General features: G+C 40.0%; 1 protein-coding gene across 8 annotated transcripts in view; it reads right to left on the bottom strand.

The window, feature by feature from the left end:
- The window catches only part of NETO1 (neuropilin and tolloid like 1), a 70,369-nt gene extending 52,679 nt beyond the window's left edge, over positions 1–17,690 (bottom strand). For all 8 annotated transcript variants that reach the window (XR_011323934.1, XM_069778867.1, XM_069778866.1 and 5 more), the window contains exons 1-4: positions 17,351–17,690; positions 13,729–13,782; positions 11,974–12,111; positions 3,203–3,451 (exon numbers count right to left, since the gene is read on the bottom strand). Coding sequence is in view for 7 of the 8 variants with exons in the window: in XM_069778867.1 (XP_069634968.1) it covers positions 3,203–3,451; positions 11,974–12,111; positions 13,729–13,782; positions 17,351–17,378 (469 nt within the window). In the remaining variant the exon portion in view is untranslated. The remainder of the gene's footprint in view (positions 1–3,202; positions 3,452–11,973; positions 12,112–13,728; positions 13,783–17,350) is intronic.
- Between the last annotated feature and the right edge of the window lie 1,240 nt (positions 17,691–18,930).

Here is an 18,930-nt window from a genome sequence, read left to right as displayed (position 1 = left end):
TGCAAATTTACTTTACATCCAAATTGTATTTGGTTATTACTGGTATTTAGCTGTAATAATATAAACGAAAAAGTCAACTTTTTCCCTTAACCCAGAGTTTTGACATTTAAAATAGTCAATGTTTATACCATACATACAGCTTCATTCAACCACATCTTGCTTAATGCTATAATTTATAATATCACAAAAATGAAAGCCTAAATTATCCTCTTAATAAGGAAAAGTTTTGCATAATTTTCAGTAGTTTTACCACTTCCTGAGCGTGTTTGTGTTGGTTTTGTGTGTAGTTCTGGATTTGTCATTAAAGTTGTTTCTTCTGCTAGATGTCACCTTTTAGAGTGCTGAAAGGTGCTCTGAAAAATAATCTATTTAAATGGAACAGAATTTATGGCAAGAGAATTATGTTTGTTTCAAGATGCCTGAAACCCCAGCCCGTTGAGAGACTGTTGAAACTCCACTGGACTTTTGCATCGGTGGATGCAGTTCCAACCATTTCAATACCAAGGAGTCAAAGAAATTACTAAACAGAAATGTTCTAGTAATTGCAAAATATTAGTCTATTCATTGGGATTGTTCTATATAATTTCTTTTTTTTTAGGACTTAGTCTAAGCTAGTTTTAAAATGCCTCAGGTGACAGGGCTCTTTCCATTTGCACAGACTAATAGATCTTCATTGGAACATTTTTCCTGATACCCTAATTGATCCTTTTTTCAACTTCATCCAGTTAGCTGGGTTTGTACACCCTGGAGACAGAGTAAATAATTTCTTGCCCTGCTTCTCTAGGTACCATTCAAATAACAACAAATGGTTGCAGCTTCCATTCAGTCAAATTTACTTACTTAATTTTTAAAAATCTTGCTACACGTTCAACATCACATTTCTTGTCTTTATCAAAAAACCAGAGCCTCCATTAAGATACTGAATGCAAAAGTGGCAGCTGAAGAACATTTCAGGGGTGGGTGGGGACCACACAGGTGGGGAATATCAAAGATTGCTGGTACTAAAGAAATGGCTCTGTTGTGCTTGTCATTGGGATGGAGGAAGCCTCTTATGCAAGCTGCAGTGAGGCAGAGTGTGTGGCTTGTGCCCAGTGAGATGGATGTGATAAACTGCATCTCCCCTGAGTGTTCAGCTGCTCTAGACACCAATAGTTTCCAAATGAGCCTTTGCTTTGGATCATTTTCTTGATGCTCTTTAAGAGACGTTAGCTGAAAATTTTCTTCTGCTCTCTCTGTTGTTCGTAATTTAATTTGATAAGTTGTCACTACCCAAGATGGATCTAGATGGTTTAGGCGATAATTTCTGGAGGCAATTCCTCTCTATGCTGCTCTTTTATACACTCTTGAAAGCCATCACTCTTTTTGATGAGTTGACAGTGACCCCTCCCACTGCACGCATTTGGACAACAGATCTCAAAATGTCAAGCCTTATCCATGCCTACATAATGAAGGACTGGTCAAGTAATCATGCGGAATGAGAACTGCTTCCTGTTACTGGGGATCAAGGAGGCAGCAGTGCTGGTTTGCACTTGTCAGATTAATCATATTCTTATTTTGTCCCATATTCCTAGAAAACCTCTATCATTTGCAGAGCTTCCAATTGAAATCTATGGAGGCAAGGAAAAAAAAAAAAGAAAAAAAAAAGAAAAAGAAAAGATATAGCTATTCCATCTGACGTCTGGAATAATTTATGCTGCTATAGCAATTTACCAGCATTGATCTCTGTGTAGAAATCCACCTTACATCAGTAGAAAAAGAATGAGGATAAAACATGGTCCATGAAACTGTTTTTCACTTGAGAGTTTTTTAGACAGAATAAGCTGCAGATTGTGCTATGAGCATCTTTTCAACCATAATACATAACCCTTTGAAACAAGAAGGACATGAAATCTAAAGCAAAGAACTTTTGGTGGAGGTGGGGAGGAAAATGGCAAAAGCCCACAGAGTAAATGAGAGATACAAATTTAACTCACTTTTCAGAGACAAGTACGTGTGGATATAGTAAAATTTCATCCATTGTCTTTGTATTTACAATAGATACTTATACCTGGCTATCAGGTTATTTGCTACAGAAATACTGTGTTCTGTTCCTGTTTGAACCTCCCAAATATGTTTACCCTCTGGAAGACAGTATCTTTGACTTAAAAGAAAATTGAACTATGCTGGGTAATTTTGTAACTATTTTCCTTGCATTAGGGAAAGAAAACCGCATAGAGGAACATTCAAGTAGTCCTGCTATCTTCTATGATGCTACTGGAATAATTCAGCAAGCAGAATTTGGGGCCTGTTAATTTTAGCAGATATTCTAAAGCATATTGTTCCACCTAATACAACAATTTAGCTGAAACAATAGTAACATAATTGACAAAATTACATAATAATTACAGTGCTTTAGAGTGAGCTATATTAAGGTATGACTCATCACTCAATACATAAGAAGGTACAGAACTACGTCAAATCCAGCAGTGCAGTGCAGTATAGTGTAGCTGCAGCCAAAAATGAAATTTAAAATCAGCAATCTTTTGTTAATAAGTGGGGGGAGGAGGGGAATTAATGGAAAGTATGACTATGAATTTTGTTTTACTTTAATGAATTAAATTTAAAAATTGACAAGGAATAATTGTACAATTACAATTAAGATTTACATCTTTTTCAGAAAAATGTTTAATACATTTTACTATTTGAACCTCACACTTCCTCTGGCAATACTTGTAATAGTTTGCTTTATTGAAAAGGGAGAACTATTCCACTCCTCAGCTGGGGAAATGATTGGTGAAGTGGAAAAGCAATGATGGAATTTTCTGAGATAATTACATTTTTTTGTTAGAATACTTAATCAATGATCATTTTGAAAGAAAAGCTGCACAGTGTAACAATCAAGCATAAAACACATAACTTCCCAAGAAACATTTTGAATTATTTTCTATAATAGAATTCAGTTGAAAACAATTCTTTTAAAAACTGCAGAAGTTGAATATATGCATCTTGGACAAAACTATATTGAAAGTTTCTTCCTTGAATAAGCCTTACTTGTTATGCAAAAGATATATATACCTTCTATCATTTTCCGATCTGTTAATACTTTCCTTGATAATAAACATAGTCCCAATTAAAGACATTATTCAACAGCACAATTATACATCATTAGAAAAGTTACTATGCTAAGCTTTTTCTATCAAAAAGTGGGATGGTTTGTACTCACCAGGTGTAAAATTATACCGAGCAGAAAACCCAATAGATTCCAGCTCACCATCAGCAAAAAATTTAATCCATAGGAATCTGCCACTGGATTTTATCATAGGTGGATTTTGCTGTCCACAGAAACGTCCAATGATTGGGGAAAAGCCAAAAGGTCCATCTCGTACTTCAATATGGTCAAATTTACACTCCCAAGAAGGCTCTATGGAATATTTTTCATCAAAGTGTAGTTCAATGCATTGTCTAGGGGCAGCTAGAGATGAAAAGAAAATTATCTTATTATTTTCTAAACCAAGACCCTTCAAAACTAAAACAAAATTAAAGAAAATCAATTATATCAATTTTGTATGCATCTTAGCATTTTGCTTAAAAACTTGTCTGAAAATTAGTACATCTATGTTTTTATAGAATTTATACCATCAGCTTACTTGTCTATTCTTTACCTCTAAAAAAGTGCTCATGACAGCAGTTCTTAACAGAACTAAGAGAGATATCTGTGATGTAAAAGAAAATACAGTTTAGGAACAATTGGTTCAAACACAAAATCTTTCTAAGAAACTTATGCAGTGGAAAACCAATGTTTTCTTATATTTGGGGAGGGAAATGTTAATCAGAACACCTTTTTACATAATGCTGACAAAGATGAAGGAAAAACTGATCAGAACTGTGCTATAGTAAGAAGGAAGAATTCTGCTCCTATATGTATTGCAGTCAATGACAAGCTTGAGTGTAATTGCTTATACTCAGAATTACTTATTCTCATTTGAAACATAAGGACAAGTGTAGTGAATTCTCACTTAAGAAACTAGATAACAATGAAGCAAAACTAACATCTAACTAAAGAGCAAACAATATTCTACTGAAAACCTTCAAGAAACTTTATAGTGGTCACTTAATTAGACATAAAACCCATCTTTATTCATAAATACTAAGGCTAGTGGCAGTCAGAATGATCTCTAAAAGAAATGTTCCCTGGCATCTCCTGAATGAAGCAGAATAGTTACTGGTTGAACTACAGTATTTTCTTAAAAGGAGAAAAAAAAATCATGGTTCTGTCTACAAATTTTAACAGATGCAGCATCCCTGGGGTGTGCTGTTCCTATGCTTAATCCTGTCCATAGCAAAAAATGTATGCCTTCAGCATCTAGATCATGGTGCGATATAGCCTTTTGCAGACAAAGCCTTCTGCTAAGACAAGGGTTTGTTGTGTCACTGCCTGCTGTGCCTCTCATGGGATCATGTCCTACACTTCACACATATTAGAAGAGGTTGAAATTGCTCTGAGCTTTGCCAGAGTTACCATTCTTTTCACATGAAGACATGCAAGATCAAACTCCAAGGTAAGCGCATAAGCTTGACATGGAAACTGCTGCCACCGCAGCAGTCAGTATCCTTCCATTTCTTTCCTCAGGAATAATAGGAAAACTACCAGTGTGACCAGAACCTAGATCTTGTATGTATTTCAAAATGTTTTAAATTGAAGCTTTTGGGACGAGCTCATTACTCACATAACAAGGGAGACTATTTAAAATGAACTAAATAAGATGACAGTAGGTAAATCTTATAATTATTACATAAGAGCATACAGTCAGAACCCATTTACAACTATTTCCTGTAAGTAAATACAGCCTCATTTTATAAGACGCATTGAAGAAGTTAATAAAACACGTTATTTGAGAAGAAAGATTATTTTAATAGCTTTACTTTCAAAGTTAATGTAATTGGGTGATTGGTATTTACTGAAATATTTAATTTAACATAAGAAAGAAACCTTATCTACTGTTCTCAATTTGAAGAAATTCACATTTAGGGAAGTATTTACTATTGGCTTGTTGTTATTTATACCAACTCACAGGAAATTTGTGATCTTTGTCCCCATACAAAATCAAAACCTAAAACTTTACATATAATTGCACCAAATTCACAGATTATGGAAATGAAATTACTTGGAAAGTATGAAAAAAAACTTATAAAATTAAAATCAGATAATAAAGCTTGTGAAGAAGTTCTTATTAACACTACCTTTGGTGAGGTTTGAAGACCAAAGTAGATCTTTTAGATTATAGTAAAAGAGTGAATAACCGGAAGACATCATTGATTAATTTTATTCAGATGTTTCTACACTTGACTTCACATATTTATAACAAATATTGACTTAAACGTAACTAAGCATTACTAGTGCAGAAGAGAATAATCAGCACCTTTCAATCTGGGATCATATTTTGTATGCTGTTATTCTATTTAAGGAGATTTGTTGAGAACTACTCTTCATTCACCTAGGGACTGCAGAGTCAGGTGTCAGAAACTCCATCCTGACAATGCTTTAGGTAATCTTAAGAATGCTCATCAAGGTTTGAAAATCTTACATACTCACTATTCAATTATTATGCTATTAACCTACCTAAAGCTTTACTGTAATGTTTTAATGTTGCAAACTAGATATGAAGATGAATTCTGCTAGGAGCGTTAGTGTCAGACAGCATCATACCACAGTGTACAGCTGCTCTGCTTTCCACGTCAACAGAGATACCTGCTTCAAAAATGGCTTACGCCGTTAATGTAATATATTTGTCCTTCATAAACTTCCTGTGTTAGGCCTTCACTACTCTATTTCATACCAAAATGAGGCTTATAAGTGCTGGCCTATAGTTAAACCCTTAACAGGTCTTCTCTGAATCCAAGACTCATGTGGCAGATGATAAAAATGGGCATGAGGCCCCCTTTGAGTTGTAGCTCAGTCATTTGATATGTTTTTTTGGTGTTAAAAAGGAGCCCTAAAGTCAATTATAGCTTCATGGTACTATAAAAGGAGTCTTTGTCGGTAAAAGAGAATCAGGCCTACAGAGTTACGCATGAGATCTATTGACTCGGTGAAAGCATGGCCTGAGAAAAAACTGCACAATTTCCACACCCTCCATGTGGCTCTCTGAATCTCACATTGCAAACTAGTTTTACAATCAGAATATTGCTATAGTTTTCTCTGCTTTTATTTATTTTTCAACAAAGTCAAGACGAGGCTTTTCCTAGTGAAGCTCAGTTCTTGCTAGAGGATTGGAGAGAATCACAGCAGCTCAAGGAGTGCTCAAGAAAGAGTTTCTACTTTGCCCCAAAGCTCCCATGTGTAGAGGCTGCTCCACTTTGGAGCATCGACTATTCATTAGCAGCCTTTCTCCACTGCTAAATAAAACAACGCCGGGGAATGAGTCTGGGGGCTGAACCACTGACCATTTACACTCCTTAAATGTTAAAATCACCTGCTGGCATCATGTTGGCCATGCCAGGCAGAACTGACAAAACCAGTTCTTAGGCACGATGTGGTGGTTCGCATCAGTCAAGGACCATTCACCGCAAACAGTTTGTATCCCTTCTCTTGACTGGGGAGGTGAAAGGAGTTAATCTGCACGTGTGTGATAGTGCCTTAAGGCCAGCGAACATCTGACCTGTTTTAGGTATTAGTATAGGTACTGCCCTTGTCCTAGCCTGCTCTGCAAGCTAGTCCAAACAGGATGAGGTCCTTTCTCCTAACTCTCCCGAGGAATGCAACACTTGGTGTTTCTGTGACCGTGAGAACTGTGGTAACACAAAAGGTTGGGCAAAGGGAGGAAGGGCTGCTATACACACATCCATGCACCTTTTCATCATGTGCTTTTAAACGCACCTCTGTGCTTCATCTTGTACAATATTTAGAGTTAAATGTTAAATGCTTTGTTTGCAATGATCTACCTAAGAAACAAAATTATTCAAATCTTCCTGGAAATGACCGTAAGGGATGAAAACACACAATTCAAATTCCCAACTTTGACTTACTTTCAGTGAAAAAGGTATCATTTCAGACTTACACTCTGGCTTTAGCAAAGGGTTTCTTTGCCAAATGCAAGCTAAAACAAGCAGGTATTGTATAATTACGCATCTTGTGCCACAGCTTTTGCAACAAAGCGTGTGCAAATGTGGTCACAGTAAAACCTACAGAAACACAGTAAGAACAAGTCCAGAATAATGACTAATAATAAGGTATGTATAGCTACAGAAAACCAAATCAAACCAACCAAACAAAAAGCCCAGAATATGCAATTCTTCCAGACTGGATTGGAATCTGGCCGTCTAATCAGAAAAGAAAAGATGGAGCGGTCATTTCTCTTATTCACAGGTAAAGCCCATTACACATCTTCAGAACAACTTCTGCAGCTACGATGTCAGGAAAAGTTGTTGTCAAGTCCAAATTAAATATACCAAAGCTGTCTCATAAAATGATTTTACTTCAAATCTCAGAAATCTTCCATATTTAGCTTCCAATTTTGTTTCTTCAAAAATGTTTAATACCATGGAAAGACTACTTAATGCTTGCATGTCTTGTCATATTTTTCATCTAATTATCTTACACCAGTGCTGTCTTGAGATTTTAGATTGAATGAAAAAAAAGGCATTGGGTTCCAACTTGCAGTAGAACAGTTGCAGCAAAACCACACAGTTAAGGTTTTAATTCTGATCAGCCTCTAAGTCTGTGTAGCTGACAGCTGAAGTTAAGCGAAAAATCTGTTTCAATTTACCAGACTGCATGGAAATGAGACATTGAACTCAACACCTACCCCCATCTATCTGAGCTGCTACTGTACTAATAGTTTTCTATAATCCTTGGTCTTTCTGGTTGTCCAGCTATTATCAATAAGAAAGCCACCTATATCCTCCTTTTAAAAGAAGATTCTTTCCTTGTTTTGATGAAAACATTTTGAACACAAAAATCACTGCGAAATACAAAAGGCCTTTGAGCAGAGGTTTTTTGTACAGTGATACGTGACCATTTTCTAACACCTGTGAAATATCTAGGCTTAAAGAGTTTAATGGTCTTTAGTGAAATCGTGGAGGACCTTCACGAAAGCTAACTCTAAATGTCCACAAACATACAAAGTGGAAGATTTATTTCATATCTCCGTAAAGCAATTCTAGTCCATACTTACATTTATAAATAAGCATTTAGTTATTAAAAACTGAAGAATGGATAAAATCTTACATGTATTTCACTTCCAGGATTTCTAAATGTTTTCTTAAGATATATTATGTAAAGTATGACTATCCCACTCCCTAAATATTTTTAACACAAACAAAAGCCTTTGCTCCTACAAAATCTCCTGTGCAAATTTCCCTTTGGAGCACACATGCCAAATTTTCTGCAGTCTGGCAAAGGCTAATGCTGCCACTGCTGCGTTTTTTCCAGGCAGCTTTGAATTTTGCCAGGTTAGAGTCATGAATATGCAAAACAAGGGTGAAATTGAGCCCAACAGGGAATTTAATGTGTACACTCAGCTATTTCCTACGTTTTTTATATGCCCAATAAGACTGAAAGAAAAAAAAAAGAACAAATTCTCAATGCATTTTGAAAGGCAGATGGGATTCACCAGAAGCTCCTCTACAGCATAATAATTTTTGTACCGAGTCCATGACTTCTGGATGACCTAAAGGATTTCTTTTAGAAAGGCATCCAATCTGAACTTTAAAATTTCTAGTTGTTCCAATAGTTAATTATCATTACTACTAAAATAGAAGAAAAGAAAAAAAAAAGGAAGAGAAAAGGAAACTTCTAGCTGTTTGATCTGCTTACGCCTTTGACTGCTAGGATAGAAGCTTCTGCAGTCAGAAATCCTCTTCTCTTTTAGAAACTCACAGTCTATGATCATGGCAATTTTTGCCAGCTCCTTTACTTCACCAAAGTAATTTTGAAATGATAAAAGGCTTGCATACATTTAAGATGAGCTACAATGTGGGGGAAAAAATTGTATCGAGATGAAATTCAATTTTATTACAACACACTACATGCTCGAGTCCTCAGTCAAGACCGCTAAAGTCAGTAGGAAATGTGTTTGGGGGAAGCCATCAGAATTTGCCCTAGATTGTGTTCGATAGCAAAAAATGAAGAAATGAAACCAAGCAGGCAGGAAGGAACCTGGTGATTCATATGTGTATTTAAACTCATGTCATACAGCTGTCAGTACGGTATATACAGTCCCGGTATGCTGAACTCTCTAAGACTTACAAAGGGGAGACAGCAATGTGGGAATGCTATAGTGGTCATATCGACAGTCCACCTAGTTTGGCATTTGGTATTCAACAGCAACCAGAAGCTATTTGAAGCATATTGGAATCTCAATACTAAATATAGGAATAAGATGCATATGGAGATGTTTCTGTCTTACTCTAAAAATGAATGGATGTTTATATCCTGGATTAGCAAGGATTGGCCACTCCATAAATTGTTATCTGACCTCAAAGATATTGCTATTAGTAAAATAATTAATCCTTTTGTTTTGCAATCCTTTAACTTCAATATCTTATGCCAATGAGTTCCATGGAATATAAAAGATATGGGGAAAAGTTTTTACTTGCTAGCCTTCTTTATAATCTCCTGCCATTTTTACATGTTGTAAAAAGAATATGGACAAATAATTGACTGTAATTACAAAATAATTTTGTTGTCCTTCAGTGTTGCTCCTTTTGCCTCTTTTGAAAACTGCCACTTTTTAAAATATCATTGCTCACACATCTTACTACACCTCTGTTTATTTTTGTGACATCTTTCAGAAATGACTATTCCTGATCTTTTTAGAAGATAGACATGGGGAGATCAGAGCTGAAAATGTTGTGCAATATGCATGGTTCTCATCAAATTATATACTGAGAGAGCTGCTATTAACACAGGTTTTAAATACCAGTTGCAATCCAAACTGTTGATTATGGCTGGACAGGAAGCAGAAAATATCAGTGTTGTAAGAAATTACGTGCAACTGGTTTTTGCCAGATTGACGTTTCCCATAAAATATAACAAGATGTCTGTTGAGCTCAGATTACTCTTTTTACTATACATTGCTCCAAACTTGTCAACATGGAATTTCATCTTCTTCATAGAAGCTGGTTGATTAAAGCTTTCCTTCCTAAATTGTTCTTAGGCATTTCCAATTTGAGCTACTCTAAATCAGGTTATTTCAACAGCATATTTTGCCACCTTTCAGCTTCTTAACTATATTTTTATAAGTACCTAATTACTATAATAAAGACAAAGGTCTTTACAGTCAAAGGCTTTCAGGCACCTTCTTACTAAGAGGAGGAACACCTTATGGCCTGAGATACTGGACTAGGGTTTACAAAAATGGTCTTTTTTTTTTTTTTCCCCCACACTCTTTTTCTTTAATGATAAAACGCATCTCTATGTTTCAGATCCCTGAAGGTAAAACAGGCTTGCTTCTTCCCAGCCTCACAGGAATGTTAGAAAAATAATTTGATCAATATATGCAAAAAGACCTGGATCTAGCAACATAAGTGTAACAAAAAATATAAGGCTAAGTAGTACATATCGAAGGTATATATTTATCTTTTTTAAATTTTCATTTTAAATCAATTGCTAAACTATGAAAGAACTTAAATGTTTGCCATACATCTGCTTAAATTTTGGACTTAAGTGGGAAGACTGGACAAGCATAAATTTTCTTTAAAGGGCCTGTTTGACTCCATGGTTTATAATCACCTCTTTACTTCTGACTTCTGTCAGGTTACCTAGCACTAAAGTGGAATTCAGAGATCCCAGTCATTTTGCTGTGATTTTTTTTTCCTAAACAATAAACACAACATTTACTATCCATCATTTCCCTGGAAGGTTTTTATGAAATATATTTCTTTTAGTAACTCAGCACTAGATTTGGAGAGACAGACTGTTTTCTAAAAGGGCCTTGTGGGGAGTTCTAAAGCAGCTAATTTAACTTGAATCAGCTATACACCTTTAGAAATCTCTCTTGATACTACCTGCATCCTTAGGAAAATAAGTATTTCTATAATTCCTGGCTCCATCATTTGTAGTTAATAATTCTATCCAACCAAGCATGCATAGAACAAGCGTGAGTGTTGTATTCTGCATGTATTCACAACTCATGAATGAATTTTCTTAGTTCCAATGACTTACCATTCTGTACCTGATTCATCTTTTCTGCGACTAAGCTCTGACAGTATCTAATCTCTATTACTTTCCACAGATTCATTTTTACAACAATCCTTTCAACATCTGTTGTGCTAAGACTGATGAAAAGAAACAGCATAACTTGCTTGTAATACACCTCTAGCCTTTTTCACATCACCTCCATACCTGCAACTGTCTACTCTTTAAAAACCGTGTCTTACAGCTGTTTGGTGTTAATGTTTATTCTTTTCTGCTATTGTTTTGTTTTGCTTTGCTTTGTTTTTCATTTATTTTCATTTCTTATGAAGAATTGGATGGAAAATAATTTTTACACTCACTATATGGATATTTTCTGTATGACTGTCTTTACTGTACTTTGCCTAGCTATGCTTGTCATCCCTGATTCAGTTATGATAAGTTTAAAATATCTATAGGAAAGTCAAAAGCATTTTCATTTCCTGTGTTCATTTTTTTTATTCATTTCAAAATATTCTTTATTCTGTCATGTTACAGCATTTTAGGTTCTATTTGTTTTCTGAATATCCTGAAATAAATTATACTGTGTTTATTACTAAGTGACTCATGCATACTTACCACCTGAACTAATTTATGAGTGATGTCAGGACATAAATGAAGTATTTTCCAGTATTTCTTGGTATGCTCTACAAAATTTTTAAATTTTTTACGAAAAAAAAGAAAAATATCTTTGCTAAATCTTGTGTCTTGAAAAGATTTATCATGATCATATAGGCTTTACCTACTCTTCACATATAATAAAATAAAACACTTTTTTTTTTATACAGTTGATAGTATATAAAGATTCTTCTACTGGTCACCTTCTATAATGTAGACACATTCTCTGTCAGGAGGATACTTGTTGGGGTAATTGGGAGAAGTGAAGATGCCTCCTTCTGCATATTTTGTCCAAGTTCCACACTGCACTGGTTTCTGTCCTTCGGAAGTAGTTTGCTTTTCTGTGAAATGATCACATTAAGCATTATATAATTAGCTCACAAATTATTATGTCCCTATGACACTTAGAACTCTTACAGAATAAAACAGCACCTTCTGTCAGTGGCCTCAGCTTTTTTCTGCTGAGACTAAGAGTATGATCATGGACCTGGGGGAAAACAAGGCTGTTCTTTAGGGGTACAAACATGTAATTCTTACTCAAATCATTTTTTCAAAGCAGAGAAGAGGCTTGGATGTCTAGGGGAAGACATATTTATATAGCTTTTTAAATAATAACCTTGTAGGAAAAGCACATGCTCAAGAAATGGGCGACATGAGTTTCCCACTTGTGTACCTCAAAAGGCTCAAGCATGCGCTGTTATCAGCAAGCTATGTGCTGTAATACAGAAAGACATCAGAGCTGCAAAATCAAGAAAAAAACCCACAGAATTATGATAGAATATACACATGGTTTTAAATTCACAGCAGCTTGACTCTATATTCACCGGACAGAGATAAACGGGGGAATTCCTGGATTCTGGTTTGTAGATTATTTTTATCTTGCTGTTTGCTGTAAAACTAATAAATAGCTCTGGGACCAGGAATCACAGCCCAGAGCTCTCCTCCTCCTAGGTGAATCATCGGAGAGCAGAGTCAGACCTTCTTCTTGGTTTTCTTCCTAGCCTGAAACTCTTGCACTCCTTTCTGCACGTTGGCAGAGAGCCTGGAGACAGAGGTTTGAGTCTGTTCAGGCTGAAGAAGGTGAAGGATCACTTCCTGGGCATCGTGCTTTAACAAGTAGGCTAAAATAAGATGGGTTCTTCGTAGGGAAAAATACCTAGGCTGGTATTAAAATGATGGACAGTAGGTCCTAGACCTCACGCAGGTGTCCAAAGAGGACTCCCGAGTTTTGCTCTGAATGGGGTGTCCCATCTAACTTCAGCCTCTGATGTGTAGAGCCGAGTTGTTTGAGGCTCCCTCTTACGATCCATGGAGGGAGACAGGCACCTTCCAAGGATGATTTTAACCACCTGAGATCCGCCTTATGCTCTGCAAGGGTTTCTCTTTCCTCCTGGTCTGAGTAGGACACGGATCCTAACTTCCTGAAGTGAATTCAGGCCCGCAGGGACTGAGCATTCAGACCCAAAGGAGTTCAGACACACACTGTGCTCAGCAGCTCGCCCTGCTCGGCTCTCACCGCACTTAGCACCCAGGGCATTTAAGACCCTCTTTGTATCCCCACCCTGCACAAATGCACCCATGATACCCAATTTCAGATTTCGAATTCTACTTCAACAAGCAACTTCTAATTTAACAAGCAAAAAGATCTTAAGTGTTGATAGCTCAGTGCCCAAACTGGACTTCCCAGTCTGAAAGTGGGGACTCTTCACAGTCTTCGGTTAGAGTCAGGCTGAGTCTTCAGTTACATCTAGCTGCGGATCAGGTCACTAACTTGCTAAAAAAACCCACCACTGCATTTTTGTGTGTGTACAGGCACACTAATACCCAGAACAAATGAACAAAGGACAGACACCGGAAGTAGGCGAACTACTAAAAATTTCAAGAACTAAACTAACAACTCAAATCCATACTTGGGACTCTAATATAATGTCTGAAAAAAATGTCTGACATTTACATACCTGTTCCTTTTTTGGTTGCCCCAGACAAATGTAGGATGATTAGACTTGCTACAACTGAAAGAGAAATATGCATTAGATATCACAGCGTGATAGTGCCTGCGATCAAATCAATTGTAAACATCTATCTTAGAAGAATACAAATTAAATAGAATTACTGTGAGAAAAATGTTTCATGTTTACTTGCATCTTTAAATTTCACATTTTGTATAAACAAGTTTCTTTGTGATCTGTCCTTGTAGGTGTTTATCTTCATAAATGTATCCAAATAAAGAGGAGATCTTTTGGGTTTAAAACAAAATCCCCAGGCACTGATGTTTCCCTCCTATTTCTTTTCTTTTTTTAATACTAGAGAAAAACATGTTACCAATATTTATTTATATAATTGTAGCTTGGGCCAGTGATAGAAAAGTGGCTGCTTTTAACAGAGAGAGACAAAGGCCTGCTAAGTTTCAGTGCCACTGGACTCACTAATGTCTCTCGCTATGGCATAACAAAATTTGAAAATGAGGACTGGGAGTATGAAAGAAGTGAGGGGCTGGGTTCTTCACATCTATCAAAGCATTTGCAAATCCCCAGTGAAGTAAATTATTGTGTGTGCTTAACAGTCTCATTGATCTAGTTTGTTTGACTTGTCGAGAGGGTGTTGCTTTGTGCTGCAGTGAATCTGCAGCCCATTTTACAAATAGAAATCTCCTATTCCCACCATGATAGGACAGCTATGCCTCTGGGGAACAAATGTGACCTTTCTGAGATGGACTTCAACCTGGAGATAACTCCTGAGTTCCTGGGAGTTTCCGAATATAAGATTTTAACTAGAAAAGGCTAAGGGGCAAACACTTAGGCCAGTCATAATGAGAGTCCTTTGGAAGATCAAAGTGACTAGCTAGCTACCTGATGAAGAAATCATGCACTGATGATAGCATTTTCTTGTCATCACCCATATCTTCTTTGGCTATTGGAGAAAGTGGGATAGAAAAAGCATAAGAGAACAGATCCGTCAGTTCTTGGAGCGCTCGGGGTTTTGACCCCAGCTGGTTTGGCGTTAAACACGGAAATAATGCCCAGACTGCACTCAAGTGGGGATGTGTTGTGTGTTTATTCTGAGCATTTTGGATTGATCAGCTGCCATTCGTATTGTTGACTATGATGAGGAACTGATGGACCTGTGGTCTTTAACAAACGTAATTGAATGGCATACTTTCCTCTTCTTATCCCCAAGAGACACCAGAAGTCATCATGGGCTAGTAACTAGCTACGTAAATGATCCTTTCAAAGATGGTGCTCTCATCATTTTCAGCTTTTATACTGCAAATTGTGTGCAATTTTTACCCTGAAGGAAGCCAATCTCCATATTTCCAGTATTCTGATGGCACTGAGATCTCAATTTCTATGCCTTTGACCCTTCCGGTGTGACAGAGGGTTTGAGGCATGGATGATGGCTACCTTATTAAGCAGGGAAAGGCTGAAGTTCTGGGAGAATGAAGGCTTGGCAGCATATTCGTTATTTCTTGGTCAGGCTCACAGCCCCTGTGTCTTTTTGAATCCCTCAGCTAACAGAGACGGATGTTGGCAGAGCCGGTAGTTTAAAACTCTTCTGTGTCGTGGGCATTCAGTGAGAACATTACATCTTCTGCTTGGATCTGAATACTACCCAACCATTCATGCCCTTACTCTCCTCGGGGATGGATTCTGGCAATACATGCTAGCTGGGACCCTGCCCGCCAGCGGTGTCAGAATCTAAAGGCAATACAGGATTCGCTCATTTACCAAGTTGCTCATTTACGTTAGCTGGGTTTCATGCAGTGAACATACTGCATCTATGCCTGTAATCCTCACCAGTCAAAACCTAATTTCTCAATAGTGTAAGGTGGATTGGTGTTAGAATATGGAGCCAGCTGCCGGCGTTCTTTCTGCCCACAGATTTATGGAAGCTAGAATAGGACGCACAACAGCCAAACAAACCCCATGTGAGAAATGTTTCTTCTTAGGCAATTAATAACTATTCATGCCTGATTCTTACAGGTTCATTTCAAGCGCCTTTACCTATTAGCTCTCCCCTCCTTTTCTATGTAGAAAAAAATTGAAGTTCAGAGAAGTACAGAGAGTTGGTTCAAGTCACAGAGATATTATTACCAAGATGACAGAAAAAACACAGATCTTTTCAATTCCAGCTGTAACCGCTAGAAAGGATGCTTCCAAGTCGCAGAGCTATGTTATTCCAAAGCAGGGAGCTATACTTACATATCATCATGTCAGTATTGATTATTAATAAGGAATCAAAATAATCTTGATCATAAAACATAATAGACAAGAAGAGACTAAAAGGCTAAGTTTTTTCTGGAGGTATCACATCTAACATTTGGATAGATGAAGTGAAATACTCCTCCCGTATTTCGAAAAAAGAGAAAGCTTCTTCATTCGGTGGCATTAACACCAGCATCACCAAAATCTGTATATAGCTAGAAAGTAATTAAAATTGTGGGCTTTATGGGAAAAGATAATACAATATTTTTTACTTAAGCAGTCAAGGTGGTCCATTTTATTCTATGACCCCTTGCCTTTTTCTTTCTCAAGCCATAGGAAAAGAACAGTGCCTCTCACAGAGGAAAAAAGAACCAAAAAAAAGACCCCAAAGAGACCACTCATGCAATCTTCACTTGTCGAAAACTGTCGCTTGGGAAGCTTTGACAGTACGGCAACAGTAGTGTGATTATCTGGGTTTGGGAATTATTTTAGAGAAGTTTCCACCCAATTTCTTGTTGCATTCTCTCTGCCTTCCTCCTCCCCCTTTCCCTCCTAATCACGGGTGTAATTATAATCATGCTTTCTAGTGCCGCTCTGATTACGCATCTTTGCATCTTTTGGGATCTGTGCATTTTTCCATTGCAAGCTGTACATTAAGAGATTTATCCCTCGGCCAGGCAGCTTTTTGGAGGCTGCGATTTGGCATAGACATGGCTTAGCCCGAGCGGAGAGTTGTCGGACAAGCAATACCTGGCCATAGCGCTCCTATTTTACAGGTGCGGGCGCAGAGACAGGTGCTGGGAGGAACTGTGGCCACGCAAACCCCTTCAGGAGAGTGGACCCTCTGCAAAACTGAGGCGGGAGAGGGGGGGGCCTGACGCCCCCCGGGGGGTCTCCGACTAACAATTGTTACGTCCCCGTGCCTCCCCGCTGCTCTCCCGGAGGATTTCGCCCGAGGGGGCCGCCCCCGCCCCGCAGCCCTCCGGGATCCGCGCCGGCTCCGGCCGCCCCCGCCGCGGCGCTGCCCCGCGCCCCCTCGCCCCCTGGGCCGCCGGTTCGAGCCCCGGCTGCGGCCGCGGGGAGCCGTTCCGCCGCCCCCCGCCCCGTCACGCCGAAAGCCATCAGGTGAAAGCCTCCAGCCCGCAGGAGCGTGCCCCCCCCCCCGGCCCCACAGCGCTGACAGACCCCTGCTCCCCTCCGCTGCACCGCAGAGAGGTGGGGAAGGGGGTCGTCGTGCGTGCGTGGGGGGAGTTTACCCCCACGCCGCGGAGGTCTGGGCGTCCCGTTACGCTAGTTGTGGAGGCAGCGGAGGGCAGGAGCCCGTGCGCGGCGGCGGAGCTCAGCCCGGGGAGGGGGGCGGGAAGGGGGAGATACTCACTGTGAAAGAAGCTGCGCCCATGGGTCATGTCTGTTCCTTACACAAGGGGCTTCGGTCTCCACTAATTCCATTTAGATACGGGAGGACTTCCAGTGACGGGGAGAGGATGGAAGTAGGAAAAGAAAAAAAGAAAAAAAAAAAAAGAAAAAATCCCGAAGCCCACACACAGCAGAGCGGAGCAGCCCTTCCTCTCCCTCGCTCTCCCTCACCGCCTTCAAATGATCACCGCCGGCTCACTCCCCTCACACCCGAGCCATCAGCAGCAGCCCCACCGTAAGCGTTGCATCGCGGCGGCGGCGGGCAAGGCGGCGGCGGTGGCGGCGGCGGCGGCGGCGGCGGCGGCGGCGGCGGCAGCGGCAGCGGCAGCCCGCGCATCCAGGTGCCGGCGGGCGGGCGGGCGGCGGCGGCGGCGGTCGGCGGGGCGAGCCGAGCCCCTAGTCACCAGTTTCATACAAAACCAAAAGCAGGTCGAAGCATTTCCTGCAGGACTCCGAGCCCAGCGACTTCCAGCCTTTCGGCTTCTTTTGATGCATTGAAGAAGGGATTAATGGGTCCGTCATCAGCTCCCTGTGCTTGCTCCTCTGAAGGGGTGGGGGCGGGCGGGAGGGAACCCAAAGAGGAGGGGTGGGGGAAGAAAGATTTACCAAATAGGGGATTTAGTCATATTTGTGTGCGAGGCGATCCTTATTAGAGAAGAAATCCTTTAAAATCGAACAAATCCATTTTTGCAAAACCCTCTCCCTGCGCGTAGCATGGTATCAAGTGGTAGCAGCGGCGAGAGGCTGAAAACACATTGCGCCGTCTGAAATCCTCTCGGGAATGGATGGAGCGAGGCAGAGACGGAGGAGGCTACAGAGATGTCCCCTCACTTCTCCGGTCCAGGGCGAGAAGCAGAAGAAAACCCTAGAGACTCTTCCGTTCACTCAGTGCAGGGGAAGGGGAAGGGGAAGGGGAAGGGGAGGGGAAGGGCGGGAGGGTGGCGGTGGTGGGGGAAGAATGATTTCCAAACTGGGAAAGGAAGAGTGAGAGGAGAGGGGTAGCTTCCCCTCCCCGGGTCAGGGATCAGCCAAAACGCTCATGACTTAGTTCCTCCTTGAACTGCACCTGCCAAAGGGAAACCGAAGAGGTTTTCCCCCCTGAGAGGCGACTTCTCCACTTACACACCCCACACGCGCACGCACACCACACGGACACGCACACGCACAAAAGGGAGCAATAAAAGTTTAGCTGCTAATCCTCCGGCCGCAGATACAATGATTGCCTCTTCCAATCAGCCCAGAGACGACAGCAAAATCTCTCCCTTTCTCTCCCCCCCCCTCCCTTTCTCGGGCTTATCTTTCTCCCCAGCTACAGCCCACCCCGAACACCCATCCCTTCGACGAGGTTGCGGAGGGCTCGCGGGAAGGCAGGGGGGGAGAGTAAAGTAGGGGAAAAAAACCCATATTAATAATAAGAGTACTGCGAGAAGCTGAAATGATCTCAGCGAAAAACGAGAGAGGAGGAGGGAGTGCATGGAGAGGAAGGGCACTGTCCCCTCTTGGCCCTGCAGGGCCGCGGCAGCCGGCACCCCCCGGCCGGGG

The sequence above is a fragment of the Haliaeetus albicilla genome, chromosome 3, assembly GCF_947461875.1.
Source record: "Haliaeetus albicilla chromosome 3, bHalAlb1.1, whole genome shotgun sequence".
NCBI classification, from domain to species: Eukaryota; Metazoa; Chordata; class Aves; order Accipitriformes; family Accipitridae; genus Haliaeetus; species Haliaeetus albicilla.
The sequence above is the reverse complement of the archived record's forward strand: the minus strand, read 5'-3'. Positions and strand labels throughout refer to the sequence as shown.